The 27811-nt window shown below is 43.3% G+C and overlaps 1 protein-coding gene across 6 annotated transcripts in view; it reads right to left on the reverse strand.

Annotated features, from left to right (window-relative positions):
• MSI2 (musashi RNA binding protein 2) overlaps positions 1 to 27811 on the reverse strand; it is a 648294-nt gene that overhangs the window by 119035 nt on the left and 501448 nt on the right. For all 6 annotated transcript variants that reach the window (XM_070932033.1, XM_070932032.1, XM_070932030.1 and 3 more), the window contains exon 8: positions 3031 to 3113. In XM_070932033.1, the coding sequence (XP_070788134.1) occupies positions 3031 to 3113 (83 nt within the window). The remainder of the gene's footprint in view (positions 1 to 3030; positions 3114 to 27811) is intronic.

The following is a 27811-nucleotide window of genomic DNA, read 5'->3' on the forward strand; positions in this document are numbered from 1 at the left end:
GTGTGCCAGTTGGGTCAGTTGGTCGTGTGATTGGTTGTTCGTTTGGAGCTATATTTAAATTCTGAGCAGCTGATTGGTTCTCTTGTTGATTGGTTGTTCAGTGGTGTAGTTTCTTACATATTCATATGGTGAATTTAAATCAATATGCTTGTTAATTGCTCCTCTATCTATCATTATTTTATGTTAGATTACACTGCTAACCCTGATACACATATGCATGTGTTTTCCTTATGTTAATTGGTTTCGAATAATAAAATACGTTGAAAAAACCCGGGTCTAGTGAAAAATTAACACTTACTGACTTCAGAGGGGTAACTGCCTATTACATTTTTACCACAGAAAGGACAAGTGGATACATAAATAAAAAGAAATGAATGGTTTTGAAGAAATCAGATTTGAGAAGTATCAGACAGCCTGGTTCTACTTTCATTCTTAAACATGAAATATTCTTAAGTACAGGTAGTCCTTGATTTACAACCATTCATTTAGTGACCATTTGAAATTACAGCGGTACTGAAAAAAAGTGACTTATGACAAATTTTCACACTTATGACCATTGCAGCATCCCCATGGTTGCATGCTGAAAATGCAGACACTTTGCAACTGGCTCATATTTATGACAGAGTTGCAGTTCCTGGAGTCATGTGACCCAACTTTTGTGACCTTCTGACCAGCAAAGTCAGCCAAAACAACAAAGTCAAAGCCATATTCACATACCAACTGTGTTACTAACTTAATAACTGCAGCGATTCACTTAAAAACGATGGTAAGAAAGGTTGTCAAATGGGACAACATTCACTTAACAACTGTCTTGCTTAGGAACAGAAATTTTGGGCTCAATTGTGTCATAAATTGAGGACTACCTGTATATTGGCCAACAGGCATTCTCAAGTTGAAAATCTGACCATAAACCTTTGTGGCTTTGGTCCCATTAGAATTCAGCACTGCTATTTCCAATAATCACTAGCTCAGCCTTACAAGAGATATTGGGACATTGCTGGAAATATGTTCTGCAGCCATACCATTCAGCATCCTGCATTTCATACACAAAATAGCAAGATTCCTGGATTGCTCATTCTTATACCATAGATTACTGCCCAACAATCCAGGTTTTCTACTATTTCATGTTATGAGGGGTCCTTGGTACTCTCTGAACTTGCTTGTTTTCTTGTAGACGTTTCATTACCCAAACTAGGTAACATCCTCAGTGCTAGTAAGGAGTGCTGTTTGCTGTCAGTTTACATTCTGGTGACTTGCTTGTCTGTGTGGGTGGGGGCGGTCTTAAGAGATTCTTTAGGCTGTTTGCTGATGGCTCTTTGGCAGTTTCTTCATTGGGGTATTGCTTACATGATTGTTGGTCTGAAGTTAACCTTAACTAGCACTGATGACGTTACCTAGTTTGGGTAATGCAACGTCTGCAAGAAAACAAGCAAGCTCAGAGAGCACCAAGGACCCCTCATTTCGACCCTGAGCTACAAACATTCTCCTTTATTATTTCATGTTAGTTTTGTTCAGTGGTAGGATTCAGCCAGTTCGCGTGAACTGGTAGTTAAATTGCTGGCTGGCTTCGCCCTGCCCCTTCCGGGAGTCCCCACATGCCCGATTTTGGTTCCCAAGTAAGTGCAGGGAGGCCTCCTAAGCCCAAAAAGGGGCGTGGGGGGGGTTGCGGCACCCACCCCCCCCGGTCCTATATTTGCTCCCAGGAGGCTTCAGGGAGGCTTCCTAGGCCCAAAATGGAGCACGGGGGAGTGGCCCATTTTTATTCCCAGGTGCTGCCTGTCACACCCCCTGGCCACGTCCACCCAGCCGGTCATTAGGGCAGAGAACCGGTTGTTAAATTATTTGAATTCCACTACTGGTTTTGTTTCACTTGACTATACTGCACATCCGTGTTTCTCAACCATGGCCACTTTAAGATGGGTGGACTCCAACTTCCAGAATTCCCCAGCCACGGCTGAGAAACATTAATGTACATTGTATTAGCAGGCCTTCTCCTACCATATTCAACTATGAGACCGCCTAATGTTAACGCAACAACTTTCAGACGGTTTCAGACTCCATCTTTGTTTTCCCTTTAAGCTAGAGAGGCAAAAAAAAAATGAACCTGAAGCTGTCATCTGGTTATGTGTGGGCTCCATTACTTGAGCTACACGCCTTCCCAAGATAACGGTCAACCTCCCTTGGATACGTCTCTGAAGCACGAGACGTCAGCCTTCTGAGACGTCAACCGTTTTTGTTTGAAATCTTCACCCGCCCCCCCCCAAATAAATGCTTAATCTGGTGCTATTTATACCCATTTGCATTTTGTTAAAGAATAGCTGCCATTCAAAACACATTCGGCAACAATGATTATCTACACAGGCAGTTGTGGAAGGACATAAGAGAACCTATCGCAGCTGTGCACACGCTAGGAATGTCACTGAAAAGGTACTTTGGTATTACGGCAGCCTTCTGAAGGCTGAAAAGGGGCAGTAGCTTATGAGGGACAGGCTCCAAAAAATAGGGAAACTATCCATTCTACGAGAAAGAAGAAGCCTAAAAACACAGCTCTGTAGAGCAGAGGTCTTCAAACTTGGCCGCTTTAAGACTTGTGGACTTCAACTCCCAGAATTCTCCAGCCAGCAAAGCTGGAGGGAAAACAGAGGCCTAAAAACACAGCTCTGTAGAGCAGAGGTCTTCAAACTTGGCCGCTTTAAGACTTGTGGACTTCAACTCCCAGAATTCTCCAGCCAGCAAAGCTGGAGGGAAAACAGAGGCCTAAAAACACAGCTCTGTAGAGCAGAGGTCTTCAAACTTGGCCGCTTTAAGACTTGTGGACTTCAACTCCCAGAATTCTCCAGCCTTTCTGGGAATTGAAGTTCACAAGTTTGAAGACCTCTGCTGTAGACTAAGTATTGGTGGGTGAAAGCAGGTTTGATGTGGTTGGTTCACAACGCAAACCTCAAGAGCAACTCTGAGCGGCCAGAGATTTTTTTTTAAAAAAAAACCCCATTTTCTCAAAAATTTGAAGCTCCCATTGGGAAAACTTACCATTTTATTATTGATTTCATGAAAATGAATTTCACAGACTTTTTCCACCACGTCTTCGTTCTCAAAAGTTACAAAGCCGAATCCTATTGAAAAGACAGAAAGAGAAAGCATTTTTTAAAATAAAAATAAAAATGACAGTAAACAAGGTTAGACTTCTTTTTGGATTGCTTGAAAAATAAATGACTCTGAGGCACGTTGAATATATCACCAGGGCAAACATGTATTGACAATACATTTTTTTTTTCACGGTGGAATTTTTTTTGGGTGGGGGTGTCACATTTTTAAGAAAAAAAGAAAAAATCTTTAAGATGAATATGGATTACAGTCAACAAGAGGCTGTAGAGACGACAATAAGACATACTTCTCTATTCCCTTCCTCCAACTATATCAGATATTGTTCCTATACATTTAAATACGTACTTTAAATGGGATATAAGGTTCCCCTCGCACATATGTGCTAGTCGTTCCCGACTCTAGGGGGCGGTGCTTATCTCCGTTTCAAAGCCGAAGAGCCAGCGCTGTCCAAAGATATCTCTGTGGTCATGTGGCCACCATGACTAAATGCCAAAGGCACACAGAACGCTGTTCCCTTCCCACCAAAGGTGGTCCCTATTTTTCTAATTGCATTTTTTTACGTGCTTTCAAACTGCTAGTTTGGCAGAAGCTGGGACAAGTAATGGGAGCTCACCCCGTTATGCGGCACTAGGGATTCAAACTGCTGAACTGCTGACCTTTCGATCGACAAGCTCAGCATCTTAGCCACTGAGCCACCGCATCCCTTCTTTAAATGGGATATATTAAACTTGAAATTAAAAGGACATATAAGATCTGTTGTGCCTGACAGATTCTGAGTAACAGGGTGGATAAAAATCAATGATTTTTTTTAAAAAATCAGATTTTTTAAATTTAAATTGGATTTTTTTTATTTAAATCGGATTTTTTTTATTTTTATTGAATTTATTTTAATAAAAAACTTTTGGGGTAAAAATCTATCGTAAGATAGTTTTCTATTTAAGATACGTAAATAATTTAGTTTATTCAGCATGAAATGGAGCTTAGTTATGTAGCATGAGGCTGTATATTCTGCAACACTGGGACTATCGGTGAGTCAACAGTGGGTCAAAGGAGTAGCAGAGATGACAGTTGCTCTTTAAAAATTATGATTTAAATCGAGTTGATTTAAATCAAGCCTTTTTACTAGTGATTTAAATCATGATTTAAATTGTGATTTAAATCAACTCTATTTAAATCAAATCCACCCTGCTGAATAATAATCATACTACTCCTTGTTCAGGAAGCTCTACAGCAGGGGTATCCAATTTTTGGTAACTTTAATACTTCTGGACTTCAACTCCCAGAATTCCCCAGCCAGCCATGCTCATGTTTAATTGTTTTTCATCTGTATCTAATTAGTGTCCTAATGGCCATACTACACATTTAATTGACTCATCCAATGTTTCTCAAGCTTGGCAGTTGGAAGATGTGAGGACTTCAATTCCCAGAATTCTGGGAGGGGAATTCTGGGAGGGGAATTCTGGAAGTTGAAGTTCACACATCTTCCAACTGCCAAGCTTGAGAAATCCTGGAGCAACCAATCCACCACCTACTGCCAGAAAAAAAAGGTGAACTTCCCAAGCTTTTTTTGCAAATGCACTGGAGGGAGCTCTGAGCAAGCCCATGATAAAGGAAGAAAGCATAAAAGGAACTTGGCCGTTGTTGGGAAGGGTTAAAAGAAACCCACATTGCTCTCCCTGGAAAGCGGTCGGTATTATCAACGCTTTTTTGGATCTAAGTGCTTCTCACTATTGCGGCGGCTCTATGAGGTCAGCCAAGATCCAGAGGTGGTTATTTGTCTCTTTCTTCCTGAATTACTTCCTCTAATACCTCATCAGGATATCCGGAGGCCTTCAAGGATCTGGGAGCGTTTGCAGGCCTCTCATCTGTTCAGCACGGGCAGCTTCAAACGAGCTTCTGATTTGGGCCACTTTAAGGCCATTTGATGCCTGCTGTCTGCCCTTTAGCTATATGCTATGTTTACCTGTCTGGTTTTTCACTCTTCTGGACAAAAATCTGAACTGATTTTCTTTTCTTTCTTTCTTTCTTTCTTTTTTTTTTTAACAGCAAGCCCCACGTAGTTTAATGATTATCACACATCTCTCTGGGATGGGGGAATTGACTGTCACGTTTCTGGCACCTGCTCAACGGATGAATAAATATAGAAATCCATTAAAATAAAGTGACGGCTCTGCCGAGTAAACCGATTGAACAGAATCCGATTCCCAAAATAGACCACAGAGATCTGGCAGCTATTAACAGGGAAGGAATTCTACACTCAGCAGACGCCAAAACCTTTGCTCCGCACAGCAACTGCAAGCTCGGGAAATTAACATTTAGTCAATGGTGATGTGATCCACATCATTTGCACTTGTGCGCACCAACCATCTGCACGGAGCAGAGGAACACCTCGCAGATATCAAAGCAGCGGGCAGGATGACAAATGGAGAGCATCCGCCGAGCGATGCAAATGTATACCTTCCAAATTCATAAACCATGATGTCCCGTCCCCCTCACAGGCGAACGGAGCAGGACCTAGTCAGCTTCAGACATTCAGACGTGTCTAGGGCCAACTGCTTTCAAAGCGGAAGAAAAGAGCGTAAACGGGACGCACTGGCGCATGGAGACCCAGTTGGGAGATGTGAGTTGGATTACGCCACGTCGCCAAATGTCAGCCAGTCGAGCATGATCAACTGAGACATCTCTGTCGTTGTGGCTGCCTTCTGGAATAGCATCCCTCTGGAAATCCCTACAACTCCCACCCTGCAGCTGTTCCCCAAGACTCTGAAAACTGGCTCTGTGCCCAGATTTGGGGTTTAAGGTGGCTGCTGCCGGGCCTCTGTTAGTTTTCCTTTCATCCGCTGGACTGTCCATTCCAGATGTTTGTGCAGGTAGCCCGCGACTTACAACCACAACTGAGCCCAAAATTTATGGAATATTATAGAATTTTTATTGGCCAAGTGTGATTGGACACACAAGCAATTCGTCTTCGTACATACACTCTCAGTGTACATAAAAGAAAAGATAGGTTCATCAAGAATCATGAAGTACAACACTTAATGATAGTCATAGGGTACAAATAAGCAATCGAATCATATTAAGAAAATTTATGTTTAGGAAAATTTATGTTGCTAAAGGAGACATATACTAAGTAACTTTTTGCCCCATGTTATGACTTTTCTTGCCATATCTGTTAAGTGAATCACTGCAGTGGTTAACTTAGTCACATGGTTGTTAAATGAATCCAGCTTCCCCACTAACTTGGCTGATCAGAGGGTCGCAAAAGGGGATCCTGCAACAACCGTCATATATATCAATCAATTGCCAAGCATCCTAATTTTGATGACATGACTGTGTGGAGGCTACAATGGTCGTAAGTGTGAAAAATGGTTGCAAGTCCCTTTTTTTCAATGCTGTTATAACTTCGAACGGTCACTAAATGACCGTACATTGAGGACTACCTGTATGGGGTTTTTCCCCCACTAGAAGTTGGAAGCCGAAAACTAGGCATGTAAGGACTCACAAGCTGACACTGAAACCCGCAGCATCTTCTTGTCATTCCTTAACAACTATTAAGCATCTTTCTCTAGGACTGCATGGCAGGCACCGAGGGCAACCGCACAATCTTTGGAAAAGGTGTGATTGCTTTAAGGCAGGGGTGTGAAACTCGATTTCATTGAGGGCTCCATCAGGGTTGTGCTTGACCCCGGGGGACCAAGGTGGGTGTGACCAGCTCGATGTCACTTGTGTTGGGGGTGCCTGTTGGCGCCCGGGTGCTCTGCCAGTGAAAATGGGCTCCCAAGCTCCGTTTTCGGCTGCGACGGCCTCCTGTAACCCTCTGCCAGGGTGCAGCCCTCCCGAACTCCGTTTTCCCTGGCAGAGGCACCGCGGAATGGTCCTTTGTGGTTTCCAGGGCAGCCCCGTGGGCCAGATCTAAGTACCCCATGGGCCGGATCTGGCCCACGAGCCTTGAGTTTGACACTCCTTCTTTAAGGAGTTGAGTTGTGACAGGTGCCACATACAAGGCCCATCTGAAACGCCTTTGCTGCCTTTGAACCCAAAACACAGCATATTTTATGTAAATGTCAAGCAACTTCTGAAGCAGAGGTGGGTTTCAGCAGGTTCTGACCAGTTCTGGAGAATCGGTAATGGAAATTTTGAGTAGTTCGGAGAACTGGTAAATATCACCTCTGACTGGCCCTGCCCCCATCTATTCTCTACCTCCCGAGTCCCAGCTGATCGGGAGGAAATGGGGATTTTGCAGTATCCTTCCCCTGGTGTGGGGTGGGAATGTACAGTATCCTTCCCCTGCCACACCCACCAAGCCACGCCCACCAAGCCACACCCACAGAACCAGTAGTAAAAATTTTTGAAACCCACCACTGTTCTGAAGTGTTTGCTTTCTAACATCAATTGTTCTTTGATGGTAGTCTATGAATTCCATTCTCTTCATCTCTGCCCACGGCTTATGTTGGTTGACCTTCCTGTTTGAATTTGACTACAACCAAAATGAACTAGACATGCCACTAGAAGGCAAAATCCCCAAACTGCGTCTTACTTGCTTTGGCCCTCTCATGTGGGGGAATCCATTGGAGAAGGCTAATATGATTGGAAGAGCTAGCAGTAAAAGGAAACCGGGCTGCCAAAGAACACGGTGGCTGGACACCATCAGAGCTGACACCTGCCAGAGCATAGAAAAATTCAAAGAAGCAGGGCAAGATCGGAAGATCTGGACAGACCTGCCCCATAGAATCGCCAAAGTCAAACTCAACTGAATGGGTAACATCATCATCACACCAAAAACGAATTGCACCACTGTAGGATGCTGATCTCAATAGCTCCTTGGTGGCGCAGGGGTTAGAATGCAATATTGCAGGCTGACTCTGCTCACTGCCAGCAGTTTGATCCTGACCGGCTCAAGGTTGACTCAGCCTTCCATTCTTCCGAGGTCAATAAAATGAGGTGCCAGATTGTTGGGGGCAATACGCCGACTCTGTAAACCGCTTATAGAGGGATGTAAAGTACTGTGAAGCGGTATATAAGTCTAAGTGCTGTTGCAATTGCTAAGCATACCATCTTCCGTTTTCTCAGTCGGCTGTCTGTCTTTACTCTCTCAGCCACACTGTTTAATTGCTCCCTAATTGTCCACTTTTGTTTCCAGGTGGATGCCTTGGATTCAGTTGACTAACTATGACATGCCTGAAATTTGGGGGCAGTATTAAGTCATTACGGGTATGATTAGTATGGCACACCACAGGGACCCAGATTTTTTTTTGCCCAAGTTTAGAAAGTCCACTTCTGCAAGTCATTAATTGCTTGATTGCCAGAAACATCTTCATCGTTAGTAACTCATTAGCAAATAATGCAGCAGAGAGTTTCAGTTTTGACCCCCTCCTCCCCTTCCTTCATCTGCCAGTAAGGCAAAGCAAAGAGGGATTTTCTCAGAGAACAGCAGCAATCTTGCCCATCAAGCCAGATACTTCACCACTCCCACCATTTACATTCTCCAAATTCAATCAATCATAATAGAGCTGGAAGGGGCCTTGGAGATCTTCTAGTCCAACTCTCTGCTCAAGCAGGCGACCCTATACCAGTGATGGCTAATCTTTTTGCCATTGGGTTTCAAAAGCAAGGGTCGCGCGCGGGGGGGTGTCACGCGTGCCCACACCGATAATTCCATGCGCTCCACCCCCTGTGCATGTGCATGCAACCCCCCCTCGTGCTCCCCCCCACTTTTGGCACATGATGGCATGTTGGGCCCAGTAGGCCCATTTTTTGCTCTCCCCAGGCTCCGGAGCCTTTCTAGAAGCCTGGGGAGGGTGAAAACAGCCTTCCCCCCACCAGGCCCTCCGGGGCAGGAAACAGCCTGTTTCCCTACTTCTGGTGGTCCCAGAAGGCCCAAAAATCAGCTGGCCAGCGCGCACATGTGTGCCGGTGCTGAGCTCGCGTGCCCACCAATATAGCTCCGCGTACCACAGGTGGCACGCGTGCCATAGCTTCGCCATCACGGCCCTATACCATTTCACACAGGTGAAGCCCACTTGCCTTTTGAACAGCACCTTTGGGACACCCATGACATGGGTGATTGAGAATTTCCCTACTATGTTCTTACAAGATGAAGAGGAAAATGTGCACTTAAGAAAAAACTAGAATGGCAAGTTAACTCTCAAAAATCGGATTTAGAGTTCCCCTTGGAAGAAATAAATCCAAGGGTTTATCTGAATCATTCCAATTTCAAGTAAAATGGAAGATGGGTTTCCTCTAGCTCAGTGATGGCTAACCTTTTTGCTGTTGCGTGCCAAAAGCAGGGGAAACACGGGGAGGTCACGCGCATGCGTGCCCACACCCATAATTCAATGCACCCCACCCCCCCACACATGCACACGCGACCCCCCCCTGCGCTCTCCCGGTTTTGGCACGGTGGCCCCAGTAGGTCCGTTTTTCGCCCTCCCTAGGCTCCAGAGACTTTCTTGGAGCCTGGGGAGGACGAAAACAGCCTTCCCCCCTTCCCCCGGAGGCCCTCTGGAGGCTGGAAACGGCATGTTTCCCAACTTCCAGTGGGACCGGAAGGCCTGAAAATCAGGTGGCTGGCATGCTCTTGCGCGCTGGAGCTAAGATAGGGCAACGCTCGTGTGCCCACAGATATGGCTCCGCGTGCCACCTGTGGCACGCGTGCCATAGGTTCGCCATCACGGCTCTAGCTCTTCCTATTTAATTAGGGGCAGCCCTTGGTTTTGATCTCTGCACCTAGAACAGAGGTCTCCAACCTTGGCAACTTTAAGACTTGTGGACTTCAACTCCCAGAGTTCCTCAGCCAGCAAAGCTGGCGGAGGAATTCTGGGAGTTGAAGTCCACAAGTCTTAAAGTTGCCAAGGTTGGAGACCCCTGACCTAGAAACTCTCTCCTGAGTTTTGCCTGTTGAGGGTACTCATTCACAATCATGCTTGTATGAGCTGCTGTTACTGGATTTTTTCTCAAGAGTTCGGTTTCCATCCCCAAGGATAGTTTCTCCCCGAGTAAAGAATGTTTAGTTCTCAGTTTAGCACAAAGGAAGCGCTGATGACTGAAAGGTTACAAGCAGTAACTTGGCAAGACATTGTGCTCTTGGAGAATGTCCTGGTATTCTAGTCACTTAAGCATCGGCATACAAAGGAGAGTTCGGGAAATGCAGGTTTAAAAAAAAAGGGGGGGATCAGGATTGGCTAATTTAAAATCTTGTACATCTCTGATATTTTAAACATGAGGAATAGTTGCCAACAAAGCACGGCTGTTCATTGGAAGATTTTTCTATAGAGAAACTGTAGCATTATTACCCAGAACATAGTCAATTAGAAAAGTGGAGAGAAAAATTTATCCAGTTCCTCTCAAATAGAAGCACATAGGAGAGGAGAGGAGAGGAGAGGAGAGGAGAGGAGAGGAGAGGAGAGGAGAGGAGAGGAGAGGAGAGGAGAGGAGAGGAGAGGAGAGGAGAGAAATAGCAGCACATGGAAAAGAGAGGAGAGGGAGGAGAGGAGAGGAGAGAAATAGAAGCACATGGAAAAGAAAGGAGAGGAGAGAAATAGTAGCACATGGAAAAGAGAGGAAAGGAGAGGAGAGGAGAGGAGAGGAGAGGAGAGGAGAGGAGAGGAGAGGAGAGGAGAGGAGAGGAATAGAAGCACATGGAAAAGAGAGGAGAGGAGAGGAGAGGAGAGAAATGGAAGCACATGGAAAAGAGAGAACAGGAGTGGAGAGGAAAGGAGAGGAGAGAAATAGAAGCACATGGAAAAGAGAGAAGAGGAAAAGAGAGGGGAGGAGAGAAATAGAAGCACATGAAAAAGAGAAGAGAGGAAAAGAGAGAAATAGAAGCACATGGAAAAGAGAGGAGAGGAAAAGAGAGAAATAGAACATGGAATAGAGAAATAGAACATGGAAAAGAAAGGAGAGGAGAGAAATAGTAGCACATGGAAAAGAGAGGAGAGGAGAGGAGAGAAATAGAAGCACATGGAAAAGAGGAGAGGAGAGGAAAAGAGAGAAATAGAACATGGAATAGAGAAATAGAACATGGAAAAGAAAGGAGAGGAGAGAAATAGAAGCACATGGAAAAGAGAGGAGAGGAGAGGAAAAGAGAGGAGAGGAGAGGAGAGGAGAGGAGAGGAGAGGAGAGAAATAGAAGCACATGGAGAAGAGAGGAAGGGAGCGGAGGGGAGGAAGGAAGGAAGGAAGGAAGGAAGGAAGGAAGGAAGGAAGGAAGGAAGGAAGGAAGGAAGGAAGAAAGGAAGGAAGGAAGGAAGACATTTCTTCTCCATACTTCATTAGTTAAGATAATGAATATGCACCATTTTTAAATAACCTCAAGTCTTAAAGCAATTTTGGATTAAGCAGACAGTTACTTTTTATGGGTGGTACAAAGATTCAACAACAGTAACAAAAACCACCCGTTTCTAAAAACATTTAGGAAAAATTAACACAAAACAACAGAGGTGGTTTAAAACGGCGAGATAAATGGGAATCTAGTTGTCAAGGAGTGTGCATTTTTTAAATGAAATTATACTGCGTCCTCTTGAATGAAGGCATTATTGGGAGCTAACAAGCTCTATTTAAGAGATAAGCGCATTTAACAGAGTCAAACAGGCTGTTTCCCCCCCACCCTCCCTTTATTCAGGTGAATAAAAATGAGATATATATTTGAATAATCATTTTGGAGGGGGAAAAAAAGGAAAAAAAGTGAAATACAGGGGGCACAACCAGAACGGAGAATTTCCCCTAAAAGGTGATCATCTAAACAGAATGATTGGGGAGGATGGGGGGAGAGGGGAGGGAGTTCCCATTTAAAAAAGAAAAAAAGAAATGCAAGGAAAAATACTTTTGGAAATCAAAAGTATTTTGGCTCTTTCAAGCAGGCTTATGAAATTCAGTCTTTTCACACAGGAAAGTGGGCAAGACAGAGGCTAATACCCATCATCCCAGGCTGTAAAAGCAGGCAGCGTTCCTGAGCAGCCCTCTACTCTATGGGCAGAACTATAGCTCCCATCCTCCATTGCCAGCAGAGTGAAACCAATCCCTTGGCTGAAGAAAAGGCTACCCTGCAAAGTTTGCTACAGATCCAGGGAAATCAGAACTTCTTTCTTTCTTTCTTTCTTTCTTTCTTTCTTTCTTTCTTTCTTTCTTTCTTTCTTTCTTTCTTTCTTTCTTTCTTTTCTTCCTTCCTTCCTTTTCTTCTTTCCTTCCTTCCATTTTTTTTATTAAATTTTTTTTCCTAATATAAAATACAAATGAAAATAAAGACAATGGGGGAGAAGGGGAAAGGGAATAATGGAAAGGGGGAAATTTAAAAAGCAGCGACGTCCAACTGTTTTTAGTGCAATAAGTTACATAACAAGATTATATTCTCAACTTTCTACTTTATATAAAGTAAGTCAATACTAGCCACTTCCATAACCATACCCTATTTAATCGTCAAAACCGGATTTAAGATTTCTGACTTCAGAGTGTTTTTCTTTCTGGATTACGCACCCCACGTTGACTTCTCCTTCTGAACCTAAAACCCACCCTATGGATTCGTCCTCTGCCGCTGTGCCTATTTGTCAGCAGCCCCCAACAGGAGGGCTGTACATGATTGTACCGTACATGATTAAAACAATACAAAAATTGGTAGACGCCATAAATAAAATTAACAAGGCGTGACAGAAGTGCCAAGCCCCGATTGCTTGGAAAAAAATTATGCTTCTGCAGGCTGCAGTTTTGGTGGGCTTCCCCTACCCCCACCCCCTCTATTTCCCTCCTCCAAGCTATATTTCATGCTTGCTGTTTGCTGCTGAAGAGACCCCGTGTTAGGTTAACTGAAATATGGATCTGATGACACTACAGCCATGAAATACCAGGGCAAAGGATCTGAGATTTATGTCTGTGCACACACACACACACACACACACACACACACACACACACACACACACCAGTGACTGAACTACATCGACAAGAGTGTTGTTTCGCTCGGTGAACACAAGTAAACATGCGTGGGAGACAGTGGCGATCCATTAACGGGGGACCTCCCTTTCCATGCTTCCAATGTTTAAAATTTAGACAAGAAAATCTTTGTTTTTAAAGAGACGTATCACAATATGGATTACAGGTAGTCCTCGATTTACAACTGTCCTTGGGACCAGAATTTTCACTGCTTGTTGGTTCTCTCCTTGATTAGTTCCCACCCATTACTTCTTGTCCTGCCCTCACGTGCTCTGGAGAATAGCTTGACTCCCTCTTCTTTGTGGCAACCCCTGAGATATTGGAAGACTGCATACCCAATTCCAACAACCGATCTTTATATTTTTGAGGGGCTGCCATAAAGAAGGGGGGGGGGGTCAACCTATTTTCCAAAGCAACTGAAGGTAGGAAGGAAGCAATGGATGGGAACTAATCTAGGAGAGAACCTAGAATTAAGGAGAAATTTCCAACAGTGAGTATAATTAATCAGTGGAATTGCTTGCCTTCAGAAGTTGTGGCTACTCCATCACTGGAGGCTTTTAAGAAGAAATTGGACAGCCATTTGCTGACAATGGTATAGGGTCTCCTGCTTATGTAGAGGGTTGGATTAGAAGACCTCCAAGGTCCCTTCCAGCTCTGTTTTGGGTTGTCTCAATCTAGCAGTAGGGTGTAATGTCATTCCATGGCTTTCAGGAAGAAGAGTGAATGCTTTTTCTGGTCAGTGCTTGCTTCTGCATGATAACACCAGCTGCCCCAGGAAATCTTGGCATGTGACCGTTCCCACTTGGTGAGGACAGAAGGGAAAATTCAGTGATACCGAGAGCTTTGTCACCCCTAGAAGCATCAGATTCAGCAGGGAAGGCGAATTTCTCAAGCAGGCTGTCTTACATGCACCATCTAGATGGGCAATCACTAAGAAAATAAAACACTTGCTGACAGATGGAAGGGAAAAAGAATAGTGAAGTAGCTCTGTGAGCCCAGCAAACGTTTTTACGAATGGCTAAACTCACATAAATTTTCCAGTGCATATTAAATCAAAGCTTATTTTTCTCACAAAATTTCATGAAGTTTAGATTCGTTCCATGAAAAAAAAAATACTCAGGAAATGGGTTTCAATGTGCCTTTAAAAAAAAAAAAAATCTGGATTCTCATTTGTGGTTGTTGTAAATAAGACATGCAGGTAGTCCCCGGTTTACAACAGTTTGCTTAGTGAACGAAGTTACAACAGCACTGAAAAAAAGTGACTCAGGATCAGTAACAACTGTGTTACTAACTTAACTGCAGTGGTTCACTTAACAAATGTGGCAAGAAAAGTCGTACAATGGGGCAAAATTCACTTAACAAATTTCTCACTTAGCAACATAAATTTGGGGTTCAATTGTGGTCGTAAGTTGAGGACTACCTATAATACACTACATACGTGGAAGTACAGGTAGTCCTCAATTTATGACCAGTCATGCGGTCACATGATTAAAATTTAGGTGCTTGGCAACCACCATATATATATTTATTACAGCTGCAGCAACCCGAGATCACATGATCACCGTTTGTGACTTTCCCAGCCGGCTTCCGACAAGCAAACTCAATGGGGGAAGCTGGATTCACGTAATAACTCTGTGATTCGCTTAATGACCTTGGCAATAAAGGTTATGTAAATTGGGCACAAGTCAAGGCTACATCATTTGGGGACTGAAGTGTTAGTCCCAACTGCTAGTAAGTTGGGGACTATCTATAAAACATCTTTTCCCACTGTGCTGGTTTTCAAGGTACGCCAGATAGCCTTTGCGAGAATATTTTGGAGGACACAGAGCTGGAAAAAGCTGCAATAGATTCTTGCAAAAATTAATAAAAGCAGATCAGTCCTCTATACGTTTGTCTTTTTCTTCCTTTGATGTAGTATGATAATTTGGCTGCTAATGTAATATCCTGCAATTTATCCATGCAGTCTCCTAATATCCTGTAGTCACCGAAAAGGATCCTGTCGGCAGCAGCCCTTGAGAATGGCAATTCCTTAGGCTCTTATTGATTTAAGTGATATGTATAATTCAAAAGAGGAAGCTCTAGTAGAATCTATGCAACAGGAGTTATAATTCTTGTATGTTCCTAGCGGTAGAAAATAACGTATTGGGGTTTTTTTTTTTGTTTTTTCGTTTTGCTAATGGACCACCCACAATTCACAATTCCTTTTATTGCAAGATTAAACAACTGTTGGCGAAGTGCTGATTTGATTACACACCATCAAGTCGGTGATGACTATTAACAACCACAGCAACTGATTTTTCTCCAGAATTTTGGGTCGTTTTATCCTTGTCTTGGTTGTCCATGGTATTCTTAGGAGTCTTCACTAGCCCCAAAGTCAGAAGCGCTCAATCTTCTTATCCTGCTTCTTCAAAGTTGAACTTTTAATTTCCGTATAGGGTCACTGGCTATACAATTTGGATTTTTGTAGTTACAGACACTTTCTAACATATTTTGCAAGGTCTTCTCGGCTAATCTGCCAAGTGCTAGTTTGTGGTATATTTCTTGACTGCTGATATCTTTATTGTTGGTAGTTGATCTTAAAAGGCAGAAAGTATCTACCCCTTCCACATCTCCACTGTTAGTTCTAAGCCTGGCTGCTGTGCCTGTTATTATTAGTTCAGTCCTCATTGATATAATCTTAGTTAATCCCTTTCCATCCTTTTTTCCATTATGGTTTTTGTGAGCTTGAAAATCATTTGCATGGCACTACATCCCACTATAAGAATAAGAAATCTTTATTGGCCAAGTGTGATGGGACACACAAGGAATTTGCCTTCGGTGCATAAACTCTCAGTGTACATAAAAAATGCATTCATATTCAAGGGGGACCATTTTTCAGTAGAAATCAAGGGTTTATATGATTAACCAAGATGCATCATCTTGCTAAGATCTTCTTTAAATGTTGCATTTAGTAGGTCAAGAAAGATTTACTTTGCGGCTCCTCACAGACCATATTTAAACTGAGAATGACATTTAAGTCTTTGTGGATCATACAAGAAATCAATTCAGAATTCTCATTTCAAGGCATAAATGGCCAGAATCAATTATTATATTTTGGACTTTTCTTTGGAAGTCTATAATGCTGAGAATGATGGAAGGAAAGAGAAGAAGAGGATGACCAACAGTAAGGTGGATGGATTCAGTTATAGCAATGATGGGTACACTGCTAGAAGATTTGAAGGACCTGGTGGGGGCAGTTCATCCTGGAGAATATCTATTTATGTGGTTGACACTAACTTGATGGCAGATAATGGATGGATGGTTGGATGAATCAACCAATCAATCAAAAGATCTTCACAAAAGGAAAAATCATAACTGCTATGATAATGCTGAAACATAGCTAGGTTGCCATAGATCAGTGTTTCTCAACCTTGGAAGCTTGAAGATGGGTGGACTTCAACTCCCAGAATTCCCCAGCCAGCAGCGCTGGCTGGGGGATTCTGGGAGTTGAAGTCCACCCATCTTCAAGCTTCCAAGGTTGAGAAACACTGCCATAGATGGTGTCACTGGAAAAACATTAAAATATGGATGTGGCATATATTTAGGGAGTGTTATGCTTATGGATGAAGGCTGCGTCCGTGCTGATTATGCTACTGTTTGTCTATATGTGGGGAATATTAGAGAGAGTGAATGCAAAAACCTACTGTGTGTATGTGTGTGTGTATGTGTTAGTGACAAGTTAAGGGTGCATGGTAAAGTGGTTGACAGAATTCTGATTGAAACGGTACGAGAGGTGACATTGAGTATAATTTGTGCTGCAGCTTTATGTCAGATAAGGAAGACTGTAAGCAGATCAAATTTTTGCTCTTTAATTGGTCATTGAGAAAGGTATAGATGTGAGAAAGACAATTTACCGTGTGTTTGCCGATTTACAGAAAATATATGATGAAATGATATTCAAAAGCTTTAGATTATGGAACATTCGGTACATATTTGCAGCTGAATCTTAGTTGCTGAATTTGGTAAGAGCAGTAAGTGATGGAAGCCAAACATGTTTGAGAAGAAAGGGAATGCTTAAGGAATGATTCAACAGTGAGCATGGAGAAAAACTAGCATGTATGATGTCCCTTCAGCTGTTTATGTATTTATGAATAAATGTGTAAGTAAGTCAGCATGCTATTGAACACAAAAGAAGGGGATGGCTAAATATGAGATAGATAAGACAGACAGACAGACAGACAGACAGACAGACAGACAGACAGATACTGTGTTTCCCTGAAAATAAGACCCTGTCTTATATTTTTTGAACCCCGAAATAAGCGCTTGGCCTTATTTTCGGGGAGGTCTTATTATTTTGGGGCGCATGAAGTAAGACGGGGCTCCTCTTGCCATTTTACCTGATTTCCAGCTCTGTCTCCCTAATCCTAACCAGATGAAATGGCGGGGACCGGCTGTGCATGTGTTTAAATATTTCCGAAGAGGGCTTATTTTCAGGGGAGGCTTATTTTAGCGCATGTGCTCAAAAGTCCGATCGGGCTTATTATCAGGGGATGTCTTATTTTAGGAGAAACAGGATAGATAGATAGATAGATAGATAGATAGATAGATAGATAGTTTTGCAAAGTAGTGAATATCTGTAACTCGCGTATAGGATAAGGATGAAGGTTCATTCTCTGAGCTTGTGGGTTGGTTCCCAAACATTTCATTACCAGGCTAGGTAACATCCTCAGTGGAGTTTAGGGGATATCAGTATTCTTCTATTTACAAGGACTTCAGGTGTCGATGTGTCAAATGTTGTGATGGGTCAGCTGTCAGTCCTCAATGGGTCTTGTGATGGGGAGGTCATATCAGCTCAGGATCATGGGGAGGTGAACTGCTGGTGGGGGCAGGGGTTGGTTGAGGGTCAGTGATGTCTGTGGTTGGCTATGTGGTTGACTTGGATTCTGAGGGGTTCGTAGGCTGGTTATAGGTCAAATGTGTCTGTAGATGGAATTGCTTGTGGAGTGGCTTTGTGTGGCTCCAATTGAACTGGTGCTGTTTGGTGTCGATGTGGATAGAGATTAAGTATTTGGGATCATGGTGTTTGACTGCCAGCCGGTGTTTGTGGATCCTGGTTTTTAATTGACATGATATCTGTCCCACGGTTGCAATGGTTATAGTTGGATTTTGTAGATGACATTGTTTCTTTCATTCTTCCGAATGATAGATGGTGTCATCGACACAATGAACATGAATTTGGGCAAACTCCAGGAGACAGTGGAGGATTGGGGGGGGGGGTGTCCTTGCGTGCTATGGTCCATGGAGTTGCGAAGAGTCAGACACGACTTAGTGACTGACAACAACAACAACGACAAAAAGCCATCATGCTACCTGGGGAATTCTGGGTGTTGAAGTCCACACATCCCAAAGTTGTCAAGTTTGAAAAACACTAGGTTAGGCTAGGAATGTGACTGTGTTTTGGTATGCAGAAAATGCCGTGTTCTTTGCCGCAGACATTAAAATGCATGAGGTAATAAAGAATGTGGATCTAAAAGTTAAATGCATCAAATATATAAAGGAAGAAAGAAGAAGTTGAAAGAAGAAGGAAGACTGAGCAACTCGAGATGGGAAGGAGCCGATAAAATTCACAAAAAGTCACGAGTTGACAAGTTTTTTTTTAAAAAAAATTAAATGATATTCAGATTAGAGTCATAAACTCTTTTATTTTGATTAGAGTGATATAATCTTCTATTCAGATTCAAAACTGACATTAGCATATGATTCAAAATTGTTGATCGCTGCTGTTGCTGCCAATACTAAGGAATTATAATTGATAATAGAAAGTATTCAGTTTGTATCAGGTGCTGATAAAAAGACCAAATCCACACATGAAGGTCTAATTAAAGCGATTATTGTTAATTATGCCTATGCATAGGAATCTTCCCAACTAACAGTCAGCACCTGCTTAGAATTAGATAGGGATCAATGGAATTCAAGCAGTTTGAACTTAGTTCGCTTGTGGCTACGTAGGGATTCCAAGCTGATCACTCTTTTGACTCCATCCCCAGGTTCTTCTTCTACAGTTTGATCTGGAGTAGAATTCCTACAAAATGTTCCATACTTTTTCAGACAGGAAAGTTGAGAAATAGGCCCTCCTAATTAATTCATAATCCAAATAAGACATCTTCCTACATAACACAATTTCAAATTGAAAATGTTCCTTATTTTATTTCCCATTCTACCAGTTTAGTTCTAGGAACGTTATCGTTCCAAATTTTTTTTCAAAGAAACACCCAGTTATTAACATAAAGTTGTGATTATTTCATGAAGATATTGCAATAGAAAGAAACTGAAACTTTTTTAAAAAATTGGTAGTAAATTTTAGCTGTTTTTATTCTAAAGAACCTAATTGGGTTTTGTTTTCCAATGGTAAAACAGAAAGGATGGAGAGGATTTTGCCCTAGCATCAGGACTGCAATTTTGCAGTTCGAATCTCACCAGGCTCAAGGTTGACTCAACCTTCCATCCTTCCAAGGTGGGTAAAATGAGGGCCCGGATTGTTGGGGGACAATATCTGTAAATCACTTAGAGAGGGCTGTAAAGCACTGTGAAGAGGTATATAAATCTAAGTGCTATTGCTATTGCTTAGCAATGGGAATTCTGGTCCTAACTGTGTTCATAAATCGAGGACTACCTGTAATATCTTTTTAGAATGAATACTTTTCCTGTCCCTACCTTGCAGGGGACGCTGAACCCACTTTTGGCACAAATTTATTTATTTATTGGCACAAATAAATAACTAAAAAGAGACTAACATTCCTCTTTTGTCTACAGATACCTATGCAACGTTGAACGGTGTAGAAAGGCCACAGGAATAAGAACTTGGAGGCAACCTAGATAGAGAGAGAGAGAGGCCTTAAGATTGGATTTTCTCTCAGCGTCTGCTGTTCGTTTTGCAACCTTCTTCGTAACTTCACAGGACATAGCCTTCTGAGCAGTGGTGGAATTCAAATTTTTTTTACTACCGGTTCTGTGGTGGTGGCTTGGTGAGTGTGGTGTGGCTTAGTGGGCGTGGCTTGGTGGCCTGCAAAATCTCCATTCCCACCCCACTCTGGGGCCAGCCAGAGGTGGTATTTGCCGGTTCTCCGAACTACTCAAAGTTTCCGCTACTGGTTCTCCAGAACCTGTCAGAACCTGCTGAATTTCACCCCTGCTTCTGAGCTTCCCATCTCTGCTCCCCAACATCCCATCTCTGCCCCCCCACCCCAACATCAAGCAACATGTGGGACTTTGCGTGATTATTCTTAGGCGGCTTTGACAGCCTCAGGTGCTAGATAGCTCACTAACTAACATTCTCCTCCTGATTACGGGGGAGTGTGAATAAAGCAGAGCCGTATTGATTCACACCAATCTATGCATTGACTGTGCGAAAGCCACTTGCAATTCCCACCAGCGTTAGGAATAGGGAGGGATATGACCAGGCAAGTTGAGAAAATAAATTAAAAGAGTGTCAACTTTTCCTTGCTGCTTTTCTAGTTATTAATGGGCCGAGTGGGGGCTCGTTTATCGAGGAAAGGCAAAAATTAATTGACGCCAGCTTTAATATTATTATGCCCCAGCGTGCCTGGTCACATTTCTTCATTTAAAAAAAAAGGGAAAAAAAGTTGTTTTATTACGGTTTGCAGCGGCCGGCTGCCAAAGCTCGTGGTGTAAACAAGAAAGCAGGTGCATGAATAATGGGACAACCGAAAGAGACGATTCCTGTGCAGCCTCAACTCAACTGTCTTAAGCGCAAGCGAAGAGAGAGAGAGAGAGAGAGAGAGAGAGAGAGAGAGAGGGAGAGAGAGAGAGAGAGAGAGAGAGGGAGAGAGAGAGAGAAAAGCAAATATAGACTTGGAAAAGATCACCTGGCAAGGAATCATTTTATGAAAGAGCAAGACGGGAGCAGAGGAGCAATATTTCTTCATTACCCAGCTCAGAATTGCAGCAAGGAGTTAGAGGCAACAGGGACCGAGGCTGGATAATATATACTTCTGTCATCCAGAGTTTTCTGCATCTGCCAGAGGGCCAGGTGAGAAGTCCTGCTGCAGAAAAGAGATCAATTTTGAGCTGAGCAAGAGCTTAATGACAAGCGGGATCCACCCACTGATCAGCTGAAATATGGGAAACTATCAATAACACGGCAGGCAGGCCCCACCACAGAATGGCATCTTAGCACCTGGATGAGGCCTGCGGCAAACGACTGACCTGCCCATCTGCTATTAATTGTTTTATTTATGGCGTTTGCTAACTTCTAACTGCAATTCTGGGTTTTTGTGTTTTTTTTTCTCTCCCAGGGTCCCAGAAGATGCATTGTTCCAAAGATCACTCTGGGTAGAAAGGGGAGGAGGATCTAAGTCATGCTTCTGCTTATTTATTTTTTTATTGCAGAAATGACCATATTGTTTTCCTCCAGAAGGATAAAAGGGCCCAGATGTTGCCCAGCAGACAATCAATTCACTAACGTTGGAGGGGAGAAACTTAAAAAGTGTTTTTCATTTTTGGATAAAAAAGAATCCTCAGAGGGCATCAGCAGTGGCGGAGGGCTACTGCATATTATGCTGAGAGTTTGCATCGTCAGCGTCGAACGACTGTGGCAAAGGCAAGCAAGGGTAGTACCAATAGTAATGCAATTACTATCAGTCAATTGCAAAAGGCGGCTTTACTTGGAACTGCTCCCATCCTGTGACGATATCTGTAACGCCGTCCAACATCCAGATCAACTTATCCCAGGTCCTTGGGAAGGACTCGATAGGTACACAAAAATGCCAAACCCAGTCTGAACATCTGGCCGACTGTGTGATGAACAACGTTAGTGCAATGCAGGTAGTCCTTGACTTACAACAGTTCACTTAGTGATGGTTCAAAGTTACAACGGCACTGAAAAAAGTGAGTTACGACCATTTTTCACACTTATGACCGTTGTCGCATCGCCACGGTCGTGTAATTTACATTCGGATGCTTGACAACTGAGTCACATTTATGACGGTTGCAGTGTCCCAAGGTCATGTGAGCCCCTTCTGCGACCTTCTGACAAGCAAAGTCAGTGGGGAAGCCAGTTTCACTTAACAACCATGTAACTAATTTTAACAACTACAATGATTCAGTTAACAACTGTGGTAAGAAAAATTGTAAAATGGAGCAAACTCACTTAAGAAATTTCTCACTTAAGAACATAAATTTTGGGCTCAATTGTAATTGTAAGCTGAGGACTAGCTGTATGAATTGCAAGATGCAAAAATTTTGTTACCCGGTGAAATAAGGAGACTGATCATCAGGAAAAATAAAAGCAAAGTGAACTCCAAACTCTGGACCCTGGAACTGAAACGATGGATAGAAACTAATGAAAGACAGAAGAAATCAGGAATTAAGGAGAAACTTCCTAACAGTAAGGACAATTAACCAGTGGAATGACTTGCCTCCAGAAGTTGTGGGTGCTCCAACATTGAAGGTTTTTAAGAACAGACTGGACAACCATTTGTCTGAAACGGTATAGGTTTCCTGCTTTGGCAGAGGGTTGGACTAGAAGACCTCCAAAGTCCCTTCCAGCTCTATTCTGATTGAAACTCTGCAGAGTATCTGTCATCACTGATCTAGGCGGATCAGTTTATAAGATTTCAAAAGAGGGGACCTTTTTCCTGACTCTATCACATGAAAGTGCCCAAGTTATGGGGAAAAAAAGAGGACGCTTGCTTACTCCCAAATCAAGCCTACCAGGCAAATGCATGCATATAGCAGTTAACCTGCTGACAAAAGTGCGTATAGTCAAGGTTATGGTTTTCCCAATTGCAATGTATGGCTGTGAAAGTTGGACCATAAGAAAGGCTGAGCACCAAAGAATTGAGGCCTTTGAACTCTGGTGCTGGAGAAGATTCCTGCGAGTCCCTTGGACTGCAAGGCGATCCAACCGGTCAGTCCTAGAGGAGATCAACCCTGACTGCTCCTTAGAAGGCCAGATCCTGAAGAGGAAACTCAAATACTTTGGCCACCTAATGAGAAGGAAGGACTCACTGGAGAATAGCCTAATGCTGGGAAAGATTGAGGGCAAAAGAAGAAGGGGACAACAGAGAACGAGGTGGCTGGATGAAGTCACTGAAGCAGTCGGCATGAGCTTAATGGACTCCAAAGGATGGTAGAGGACAGGAAGGCCTGAAGGAACGTTGTCCATGGGGTCGCGATGGGTCGGACACGACTTCGCAACTAACAACAACAAATCACCTGAAAGTGTCCAAGTTATGGAAAAAAAGAAGACATCTGCTTGCCCCCAAATCAGATCTACCATGCAAATGCTTGGAGGTATAGCAGTTTGCCCTCAATCAACCCCTTCCCGCTTGGCTTTGCACCCAGTCCCGAGAAGGACTCTTGAGGCTACCCACGGGGAGAATTCCCTCCCTTTAGCTAATTTTGGCCTTAAATGTAATACTTTTAAGAATTTTTTAAATTTAAATTGTGGTATTTGTGTTGTGTTTTACCTGGCTGTATACCGCCCTGAGTCCCTCAGGAGAGGGGCGGTATAGAAATAAAATTATCCTTATCCTTATCCTCCGTGAAGAAAATCTGTTGTCAGCCGAAAAAGGGGAAGGGGGAGGAAATGTACCTGAGGCCGATGCTGGAAAATATCAACCTCACTGAATTCTGACTCTAGCAGCCAGCCTGTGAGTGACACTTGTCAAGGGAGAAGATTAGCTCATGGATGCTTCTTGGCGCATGCATAAAGGCATCTATTGTGCTGGGAGGGAAGGGAGTAAGAGTGAGGAAGGGCACATCAGCCTGCCTTTGTAAGGTGCAGAGAAAGCCCTTAAGATGGAAACCAGCCGGCAAGGGAGGGCCTGCGAGTGAGGCCTTCACAAAAAGGTCCAGGCATTTTAATACCAACACGGCAGGAAAGAGGAGACGGGAGGTCGGTCGCACAGCAGGAGAAAGAGACGACGATTGTCTCTGGCTTTGGCGGCGGCTTTTCCAGTTCCTTCCCCTCTGATGGATGGCATTTGCAAGAGAGCTCAGCCAAAGGAGTGAGGGAGGATGGGGCACCAGCAATTAGTGTGGTGCAGAGGCAGATACAGAAAAGAGGGAAAGATCCACCGGAGAATCTGAGGGCTCAAAAAAGACATCCTGTCTGCTTACAGCTCTGGTCTCAGTTCTCAGTGCTGAGTAATCTGGAGTCGGTTCAGGTTCCTGTTCTTGTAACTTTTTAAAAAAAATTGTAGGATTGATTGGTTCATGTCAGCTAATGCAGGCAGGCCTCGACCTGCGACCACGATTTGAGCCCAAAATTTCTGTGGGCCAAGGCAGGCATTTGTTGACTTGAGTTTTGCTTTGGAATATCTGCAAGAAATACCGCTGGCCTGAAAGCAAGTACGAATAGGCCCACAAAATAGACAAAGTACTATAAAAATGAAGAAGCTAAAGTGCTTGGAGCTTTAGAATTCAAATAGACAAGCATCTGCCAAACAACACCCAAGACCCCCCCCCAAAAAGAAAAAAAAAGTCTGGACAGCAGAATAAGAGAGAAAGAACTGGAGAAAATCACAAAATACCAGCAAATAGAAGTAGAATGACTGTGGCAAAAGAAAGGAAAGACAGTATCAATGGCAATAGGCACCTTGTGTGCAATTTCAAACCATCTGGGGCACCACTTGAACACCATGGGCATTGACTGTGACCAAGGCTCAGGGGAGACCTGATAGCCTCCCAATACTTGGAGGGTTATCACAGGGAACAGTATGTCAATTTGAGCCTTGGTGGCGCAGCAGACTAAAGCACTGTTAACTAGCACCAGCTGCCTGCAATTATTGCAAGTTCAAATCTCATCAGGCTCAAGGTTGACTCAGCCTTCCATCCTTTTGAGGTAGGTAAAATGAGGACCCGGATTGTGGGGGCAATAAGCTGACTTTGTATAAAAAAAGAACACTGCTTTGGGGGGTGGGGGGGCAAAAGTCCTACTAAGCAGGTATATACAAAAGTATGAAGGCTATTGCTTAACCCATTGTAAGCCGCCCTGAGTCTCCGGAGAAGGGCGGCATATAAATTGAACTAATAAATAATAAATAAATAAAATTTATTTTCCATAGCATCAGAAGGCAGGACCAGAAGTAATGGGTAGAAGCTCGTTGGAGGTAGATCCAACCCAGAACTAAGAACAATTAATCAGTGGAACAGTTTGCCTCCTACGATTGTGCGTGAGCCATAGCTGGACGTTTTCAAGAAGAGACTGGACAGCCCTTTGTCAAGGATGGTATAAGGCACGGATGTCAAACTCAAGGCCTGGAGGGAGCAGCAAAGATGATGAGGGGACTGGAGGCTAAAACATATGAAGACGGTTGCAGGAACTGGGTATGTCTAGTTTAATGAAAAGAAGGACTAGGGGAGACATGATATCAGTGTTCCAATATCTCCGGGGCTGCCACAAAGAAGAAGGAGTCAAACTATTCTCCAAAGTACCTGAGGGCAGGTGCAGAAGCAATGGGTGGAAACTAATCAAGGAGAGAAGCAACTTAGAACTGAGGAGAAATTTCCTGACAGTTAGAACAATTAATCAGTGGAACAATTTGCCTCCAGAAGTTGTGAATGTTCCAACTGGAAGCTTTTAAGAAGCTTTTAAGAGCCGAGGTGGCACAGTGGTTAGAGTGCAGTACTGCAGCTACTTCAGCTGACTGCTAGTTCAGCAGATCAGCGGATCAAATCTCATCGGCTCAAGGTTGACTCAGCCTTCCATCTTTCCGAGGTGGGTAAAATGAGGACCCAGATTGTTGGGGACAATATGCTATTTAGTATACTGTCTTTGGTGTAAGCCGCCCAGAGTCCACGGAGAGTGGGCGGCATAGAAATATGACTAATAATAATAATAATAATAATAATAATAATAATAATAATAGTAGTAGTAGTAGTAGTAGTAGTAATAATGTTGGATCACCATTTGTCTGAAGTGGTGTAGGGCTTCCTGCCTAGGCAGGGGGTTGGACTAGAAGACCTCCAAGGTCCCTTCCAACTCTGTTATTCTATTTCTATTTCTGACCGCAGGGACACCCTGGAAACAGCAAAGGACTGGCCCGTGGTGCCTCTGCCAGCGAAAATGGAGCTTGGGAGGTCTGCAGAGGGTTGCAGGAGGTTGTCGCGGCCCACCCGAGCTCCGTTTTTGCTGGCAGAGGGTTGCAGGAGGTCGTCACAGCCGAAAACAGAACTTGGGAGCCCATTTTTGCTGGCAGAGTGCTCGGGCCACATCATAAGTGATGTTGAGATGGCCACGCCCACTCTGGCTACATCTAGCCCGGCCCCCCAAGATCAAACACAATGCTGATGCACCCCTCAGTGAAATCGAGTTTGACACCCCTGGTATAAAGAGGGGTGGCGGCGGCGGGAGGGGCGAGTTTGACTAGAAGTCCTCCATGGTCTCTTCTAACCCAGAATCACAATAGCAAAAGGCAGTTTTACTTGGCAATCCTGCAATGATCCTTTTTATGACAATACTTTTAACACCTGCCTTTCCCAGGTCTTTGGGAAGGACTCGATAGGTGGAGAAACATGCCAAATCCAGTCTTGATAACTGGCTGACTGTGTGACAAACCATAATAATCATCATCCTAAGAAGTACAGTTCATGAGAGAGAATAGAATAGAATAGAATAGAATAGAATAGAATAGAATAGAATAGAATAGAATAGAATAGAATAGAATAGAATAGAATAGAATAGAATTCTTTATTGGCCAAGTGTGATTGGACCCACAAGGAATTTGTCTTTGGTGCATTAACAATTTCAGCCTGAGAACACTGAAACCCTGTAATTTTCAGGATTCTCTGGGAAAAGCCAAAGAATTAAACCTTATTGTGTCAACGTAACCTACACCTTCTTCTTTCATGTCACGAAGATTACGATTCCCAGGAAGTGAACTCGCGCGCCAGGTTTGGGCGTCTGATTAGACACCTCAGAATAAGTGTTTACCCATCACAATTTTATCATTTCTGTTCACTAAATGATTGCAATCAGAACTTGTAACCACAATTATTAACGTGCCATTACAAGCTCAGCACAGAGCACCAGGAAGACACCACACACGGAGCCTTCTCCAAAATTAAAAACGAATACCTGCTCCTCTCATTTAACATGCGCAGCAAATTCTCATTAAAAAAAAACAAAAAAACCAACGTTATCACGAAGGAGCTTTTTTTTTGTAATCGCTGAACGTTTTTTGTCAGTTTTATCAAAAAGAACAGTTTCTACTATAATATGGATTGCCAGCTCATCGTCTGGAGGTGGGGGCGAGTTAGCTTGGTATTGCAAGCTGTGTTAATGCAGGCGGCACCTGGACTCTGCTTGGCAACCAATCTTCGTTTTATTTTATTGGCATTTTGAACTCAAATCAAAAGCCCAAGTAAATAACAATGCCCAGAAAATGGAAAGTCTTGCGCTCGTAAACATCTTGGATAAATTTAGAGATTATATAAACACCTGAATGAGGGCGGATCTTAAAGGAAGAAACTCTAAAATCCACCTCTGTTGCCTCTTTCCTTCTTTTGGGTCAGTTTAGACAAACAGAATCTCTAAACATTTCAGATTAAATTCACCTGATGCAGGCTCTGCACTGGATTAGCAGACCTACTCTGGAATTAAGTTATTTGAGGGGCTTAAATCCAATGTATCTTAAAACTCAAACCAGACTTCATTTCATTTCAAATGAGGCATCGGCAGCTGTTTCCAAGATCCCCCCCCCAAGCCAAGAGACATTGTCCAGACAGAGCCTTCCCCTGTAAAAGGGGACTAATAGATAAGCAGAGTCCTTCAGCTGAG

The sequence above is a fragment of the Pituophis catenifer genome, unplaced genomic scaffold (genome assembly GCF_029215685.1).
Source record: "Pituophis catenifer annectens isolate HBS135680 unplaced genomic scaffold, rPitCat1.0.hap2 SCAF_1, whole genome shotgun sequence".
Classification (NCBI taxonomy): Eukaryota; Metazoa; Chordata; class Lepidosauria; order Squamata; family Colubridae; genus Pituophis; species Pituophis catenifer.